Below are 7,500 nucleotides of genomic sequence, written 5' to 3'. Positions count from 1 at the left end.
AGTCATCGCAGCATAACAACCAGGTAGTAAATATCAATCCCCAGAGGTTCTGTATGTACTGTAGCTACTGCTGTTACTTCTCAGAGAAAGGCAGTTAGACAGAAATGTTTCAGTACAAAACAGAAACATACCGGTATTAAACCAGGTTGTATTAAAGGTAGTTGTATTAAACCAGGTTGTATTAAAGGTAGTTGTATTAAACCAGGTTGTATTAAAGGTAGTTGTATTAAACCAGGTTGTATTAAAGGTAGTTGTATTAAACCAGGTTGTATTAAAGGTAGTTGTATTAAACCAGGTTGTAGTAAAGGTAGTTGTATTAAAGGTAGTTGTATTAAACCAGGTTGTATTTAAGGTAGTTGTATTAAACCAGGTTGTATTAAAGGTAGTTGTATTAAACCAGGTTGTATTAAAGGTAGTTGTATTAAACCAGGTTGTATTAAAGGTAGTTGTATTAAACCAGGTTGTAGTAAAGGTAGTTGTATTAAAGGTAGTTGTATTAAACCAGGTTGTATTAAAGGTAGTTGTATTAAACCAGGTTGTATTAAAGGTAGTTGTATTAAACCAGGTTGTATTAAAGGTAGTTGTATTAAAGGTAGTTGTATTAAACCAGGTTGTATTTAAGGTAGTAGTATTAAAGGTAGTTGTATTAAAGGTAGTTGTATTAAAGGTAGTTGTATTAAACCAGGTTGTATTAAAGGTAGTAGTATTAAAGGTAGTTGTATTAAAGGTAGTTGTATTAAACCAGGTTGTATTAAAGGTAGTTGTATTAAACCAGGTTGTAGTAAAGGTAGTTGTATTAAACCAGGTTGTATTAAAGCAGGTTGTATTAAAGGTAGTTGTACTAAACCAGGTTGTATTAAAGGTAGTTGTAGTAAAGGTAGTTGTATTAAACCAGGTTGTAGTAAAGGTAGTTGTATTAAACCAGGTTTAGGAGACGGCAGTGGAGAGGGTAGACGCTCTCGTTCGCTAGTTCACTACGATATCTCTGATGAAAGTTGCTGTGTTGTTTCTATGGGCGAGGCGTCATATCTCTTTAACATGCTAACAGCGTAATCTCATCAGTAATTAATACCAACGTTCTGTTCTCCGGGGACCTTTGATAAATTAAGAAAAAACATGTATTATGGTAATCAACGTGTTATCATTCCGCTGACAGTGATACAACTAATTGTTTGGATTGCAGCCGAAAATCAAACCAGAAAATCAAACCAGCCAGCACTGGGATCAGAAGTTATGGAAGAACAGACATGTTTAACTGCCATCAAGGGCCTCGCTAACTTTTCCTGTGACAAGATATTGTACTGAAGACACACATTGTCATATTATGTGTATTGTATTATTATAGATAGTATTGTGTTATTATAGTCTACCATACCTCCAGGTAGAAGGTTTAACCCCTAGTGACCCTTACCTCCAGGTAGTTGACAGGTAAGGTTTAACCCCTAGTCTATCTTACCCCCAGATAGTTGACAGGTAAGGGTTAACCCCTAGTGACCCTTACCTCCAGGTAAGCTGACAGGTAAGGTTTAACCCCTAGTGACCCTTACCTCCAGGTAGCTGGCGTTGTGGGTGTTGTAGATCTTGACGTTGGTGGTGTTGGCACTGGGCAGCTGCTGTCCGTCTCTGAACCAGACCACGGCGGCGCCGGGGTGGGCCAGGACCTCACAGGTGATGTTGGCGCGGTTCCCCTCCCAGGTGTACGTCGTCACTGAGCCCTGGATCTTAGGAGCGTCTGCAAGAGGGTTACAGGAGGGCTTAAAGGTCACTTCAGACCACCGGACAAAACGAGACAGTTTTTAGAACGTCGCAGAGAAAAACTCTGTCACTACTAGCCAAAAGCCCTCTCTCTCTCTCTCTCTCTGTCTCTCTCTCTCTCTCTCTGTCTCTCTCTCTCTGTGTGTCTCAAAAACAGTCACTACATATTTTTAAGGCGGGTGCAGAAAATGCAACCGACGTTCTAAAACTGTGGCAGTTTCAGACCGAAGATGAATAAAGATCATTCAGACCGCTGCAACTAGCAGCTGGACGTTCTCTAACGGTCTAGTCGAAGATCTTTGGTCTGAACGTTAACAGTTGATCAGCCTCTCGTCACACTGTTGTTCTAAGCATCGTACAGACATAACTACCATAACTATCAAACGTGTCATTTTACACTGTGATCTCACACGCCATAACACGCAAGACAGCAGCTAAACACCGACGCAGCATCTGCAGTCACTCACGCCGTATCGGGAAGAGCAGCGCTTGAATACAGCTGCAGTAATATAACACTTTTATCTATGTCTTTTTATTCATTGTGTTATTATGTTGTTAAATGTTTATCCATTTATTTTCTATATATATGTATCTATTCTTGCCATTTTTATTTCTATTAGTTTTTCTGTATTTCTATTAATGCTGTATGTAAAGCACTTTGAATTGCTCCTGTTGTATGAAATGTGCTGTACAAATAAACTTCGTGACGTTAGAATTATAAGGTTCTATCTCCATTTTTGTCAAAATTGAGTTTTTTACATAATCTGATCCATTAGGTGTTTATTAATGCCTTTGTGGTGTTATTTTTAAAATGTTGACATTTTTGAGTTAGTAATTCATAAAATACAAAGGTTCCATCTCACAAAACATAATGGAATGTAACAACTTTGACGCTCAATATCTCTGAACTGCCCTAAACGGAGATAGAACCTTATCATTCTAAACTCACAACTTGCCTTTGCCTAACATGTTTGAAGGAGGTCAGAGTCAAAGGGAGGCCTTCTCCCCCTATCAGCCATTGATCATAATACGCTGCATATCTGATCTTCTGATACATATCTCAGACTGCCTTCGTATTAAGAAGCTACTTAAGATGTCAAACGTATTTCCTTTAATGACATGAGGGTTATATACTGCTGCACATCAAGTGGTGCAGTAATGTCATTCTAATCTATGAATTACTCTTCGCTACAGTCATAAACATGCTGTGGTTTGTCTAGCTAAGTGCTGAACGCTATCTCTAGGCATCGTTTTGTAATTATAAAATCACTTGCGCACAACGACAAGATACCCAACATGTATAAACTAGGTTTATTATCCAGTCTGCTTCTCAGGGATATCAATGGGAACATGGGAAGACTTCAGACTTTGCTTTGCTAAGTAAGTAGAGTGTTTCGCTTGACCTTAAATACTCGCTGAGACACCTGGAGTATTTCACTGCTACTGTCCAACAGTACAACTGCTGTATACGATTATCATCACAACTACATACAATAATACATTAAACCATCAGCATAGCCTACCTCCCTACATAAGGGCACCGGCACTATGGACCTGTTGTAATCAAGGTTAGTCCTCATCATAGCGGTGTATAGACAGCACTCCCTCACTATTATCACTATCATCACTATTATCACTATTATCACTATCATCACTATTCTCACTATCATCACTACTATCACTATCATCACTATCATCACTATCATCACTATCATCACTATCATCTCTATTATCACTATCATCACTATCATCACTATTCTCACTATCATCACTATTCTCACTATCATCACTATCATCACTACTATCACTATCATCACTATCATCACTATTATCACTATCATCACTATCATCACTATTCTCACTATCATCACTATCATCACTATTATCACTATCATCACTATTCTCACTATCATCACTATCATCACTATCATCACTATTATCACTATCATCACTATTATCACTATTATCACTATCATCACTATCATCACTATTATCACTATCATCACTATCATCACTATTCTCACTATCATCACTATCATCACTATCATCACTATTATCACTATCATCACTATTATCACTATCATCACTATCATCACTATTATCACTATCATCACTATTATCACTATCATCACTATCATCACTATCATCACTATTCTCACTATCATCACTATCATCACTATCATCACTATCATCACTATCATCACTATCATCACTATTATCACTATCATCACTATAATCACTATCATCACTATCATCACTATTATCACTATCATCACTAGTATCACTATCATCACTATCATCACTATCATCACTATTATCACTATCATCACTATCATCACTATCATCACTATCATCACTATTATCACTATCATCACTATCATCACTATTATCACTATCATCACTATCATCACTATTATCACTATTATCACTATTATCAGCTGCACCAACCAGTTTAGTACCACAGTCTCTCTCTCCTCTCCATCAACACCTCCAGATCAATAGAGCAGTATTGATCTATCATATGCCCACAAGTGCTTCCTCTCCTAACCCCATGACCTAATCCCTAACCCCTAACCCCTGACCCACAAACCTGTTGTTCAATTACTGCAGCCTGCCCAGGCTAAATGGATTTCTCCAAATAAACCCAGCAGCACTTATGGAGAGCTAAAACAATCACTGTGAGACTGAGAGGCCAAACAATACACACATGAACCCTTTCCTGTCCGCGTATAAACACATGAACCCTTTCCTGTCAGCGTATGAACACATGAACCCTTTTCTCTCAGCGTATGAAAACATGAACCCTTTCCTGTAAGCGTATAAACACATGAACCCTTTCCTGTCAGCGTATAAACACATGAACCCTTTCCTGTCAGCGTATGAACACATGAACCCTTTCCTCTTAGCGTATAACCATCACACAACATGTATGATACATCAGTCTAGATTGTGCGAAGGGGAGAGATCTGGTTGTGTTTGATCTGAGAGGGAGAGAGAGAGAGAGAGAGAGCTCAGCTTGAGACAAATCACTTGTTCTTATCGCTAATTACTCTGCAACACTGAACCAACAAACTGATTGGTTACGAGTCAGTCTCCTGTTAGCCGCGCGTCCTGACAATCCTATCAATTGTGCCTTTGTGATTTTATCTGGTTCTGGGTGAAGACTGCCTGTGTTTTGTGGGGAAAAGGAAATTAATCCAATTAGGTGTTCATTATGTGCGGGATGTTTTCATCTCTCCCTTCTTCATATTCAGGGAAGAACATCTGAAAGTGCAGAATGAGATGGAGCATCTCTCTGTGCATCTCTCAGACGGTAATGACGCTCAGCTCTCTGTGCTGCTAGCATACTGATGGGACTCTAATCTGCTAAAACAAAAAAGCTCTAACTGTGCATCTGGAACTTGTTAAAATGGAAAACTTACTGGCCCATATTTAGTTTATTAGGCAGAACATTCAATTCGATCTCTGGCAGGGCTTCAGAGCGGTCCTGACAGAGTCAGGGAAAGCCGCTGACACAGCGTTAATGGTAATGAACCACGGTCACGGTCACGGTCGTGAGTAGGGAAGCCTAGAGGTTAGAGAGGCCGGCTGGCAGTCTGAAGGGGCGCTGGTTCGATCCCCGGCCTCAGGAGGGAGCTGCAGGACATGTGAGCTGGTGACTGGAGGGTTTCTGGCATCATATCTAAGGTGTCTACCGCTGCCGTTGTGCCCGTGAGCAAGGCACGTAATCCCTAACTGCTCCAGGGGGGCTGACTATGTGTCAAGAGCAACACTCTAAACCACAGGTCATTTAGTATTTTCTGCACCCGCCTTAAAAATATGTAGTGACTGTTTTTGAGACACACACGGAGAGAGAGAGAGAGAGAGAGAGAGAGAGAGAGAGAGAGAGAGAGAGAGAGACACACACACAGAGAGAGAGAGAGAGAGAGAGAGAGACACACAGAGAGAGAGAGAGAGAAAGAGACAGAGAGAGAGAGAGAGAGAGAGAGAAAGACAGAGAGAGAGAGAGAAAGACAGAGAGAGAGAGGGCTTTTGGCTAGTAGTGACTGTTTTTGAAATTCATTAAAAGAGCATAGAGAGAAAACAGTGTGAGAGGTCAGGAGGAGGAACAACAAGGCCATGAAGCTACACAGGTCAGAGTTCAGAGGTCAGAGGAGGGTCTTACAGCGCACTTCCAGGTACATGTTCTGGCTGTCCTGGCCGATGGAGTTCTTGGCTGTGCAGAGGTACTGGCCCGCGTCCAGGTACTGGACGTACTTCAGTGTGAGGGAGGACACGCGGGCGTGGCTACGCACCACCACGTTACCATCAGGACTCTGGAGGGAGAGAGAGAGAGACGTTAGACTCTGGAGGGAGAGAGAGAAGCGTTAGACTCTAGAACATAGAGGACTGTTAGACTGGAACATCAGAGGACCGTTAGAAACAATCTGACTAGGTTAATAACATACGCTAATGTGCAAAAGGGCTCACTTTGGCGAGTGGCGAGTGTGTGTTCTTGTGTATCTGTCATGTGTAGTACTGTCTGTTGTTGTCTGTGTTAACTCTAATTAACCCTAATTTCATTTGGACCAATCAAGGTGCAAAAGTAATTCATCTGGTCTTAATTAATGGTTATGATTTCTCTGTGCATTTAACAGTTTTGGACAGAAGTCATTTTTCCTCAGATAAATCTGTCTAGTCTCTATTAAATAGGCATCGCCAAACAACAACAGCAGCAAGCTTGCCCTGGCAGGAGACTGAGATGTGTCGTTCCTTATGTCTAATAGAGCACATCCATACAGCAGGTTCGAGAAGCATGGCTAGACAAATAACACATTAACAGATTTTCTGTTTCTTCCACTTGCTTTGGGCAACACACAGCTTCACACAGCTTCACACAAACAGACATAGATACTACATCTACAGTACGTCTGGGGCTGCTCAGTCTAGTAGTATTTCTAGAAAGCTCTGTGCAGCACTAGAACAACTATTCTATGGTGCAACTGAACCTAAGGCTCGGAGGAGAGTCCTGCAACATGAAAGGGTTAGCATGAAAGGGTTAGCATTAGCATTAGTCTGAGGTAAGGGGAAGGTAAGAGCATCTGGATTGAAAACAACGGTTGTCTGGCGTGACCAGAAAGATCAACAAGGGGAATATAAATATAAACAAAAAAAGTTCGCAAATGTTATTTCGGGCGATTATTCCTCCCCTTTAATAATACCAATTGTGAATCACTTTGGTTCAGCTGCTGCTGTATGTAAATGTGCTATATAAATAAAGTTGACTTGACTTGAACAATTGGTATTGTCATCCTGGAGGATGGAGTTAGGAGATATGGGATCGCCTCTGGCTCCAGAATATCATTCTGATATCTCACTGCTCCCGGCATACACCTGCCAGCACACCTGCCAGCACACCTGCCAGCACACCTGCCAGCACACCTGCCACACCACTTGAAGCTCAAAACAAGAGTGAATATCAACAGAAGAATATTGCAGGGGATTTTAGGGCCGCTACCCACACGTTTAGCTGTGTTTCTCCTTCCACAAATGCATGATCCTTACAAGTTGTACCTCGTTGTAAAGGTGACTCATCAGGCTTTCCAACGATATAAAATACAATACCAATTGGTATTATTAAAGTGGAGGAATAATCGACTGAAATAACGTTTCCGAACTTTTTTTGAGGAGTTTAGTTATGATTATTTAGAAAACTAGAAAAAGAAAGGTGATAGCCTGAGGCTATATCGAGCATCAGTTCGATAA

The 7,500-nt window shown here is 40.8% G+C and overlaps 1 protein-coding gene across 1 annotated transcript in view; it reads right to left on the bottom strand.

Moving 5' to 3' along the window:
- Window positions 1–7,500, bottom strand: part of ncam1a (neural cell adhesion molecule 1a) — a gene marked incomplete at both ends in the record, with an annotated part of 230,776 nt that overhangs the window by 43,612 nt on the left and 179,664 nt on the right. Inside the window, 2 exons of the mRNA XM_080530086.1 lie at window positions 1,548–1,732; window positions 5,921–6,071. Of these exons, the coding sequence (XP_080386212.1) occupies window positions 1,548–1,732; window positions 5,921–6,071 (336 nt within the window). The remainder of the gene's footprint in view (window positions 1–1,547; window positions 1,733–5,920; window positions 6,072–7,500) is intronic.

Source organism: Nansenia antarctica (assembly GCF_963989245.1).
Source record: "Nansenia antarctica genome assembly, chromosome: 4".
NCBI lineage: Eukaryota > Metazoa > Chordata > Actinopteri > Argentiniformes > Microstomatidae > Nansenia > Nansenia antarctica.
The sequence above is the reverse complement of the archived record's forward strand: the minus strand, read 5'-3'. Positions and strand labels throughout refer to the sequence as shown.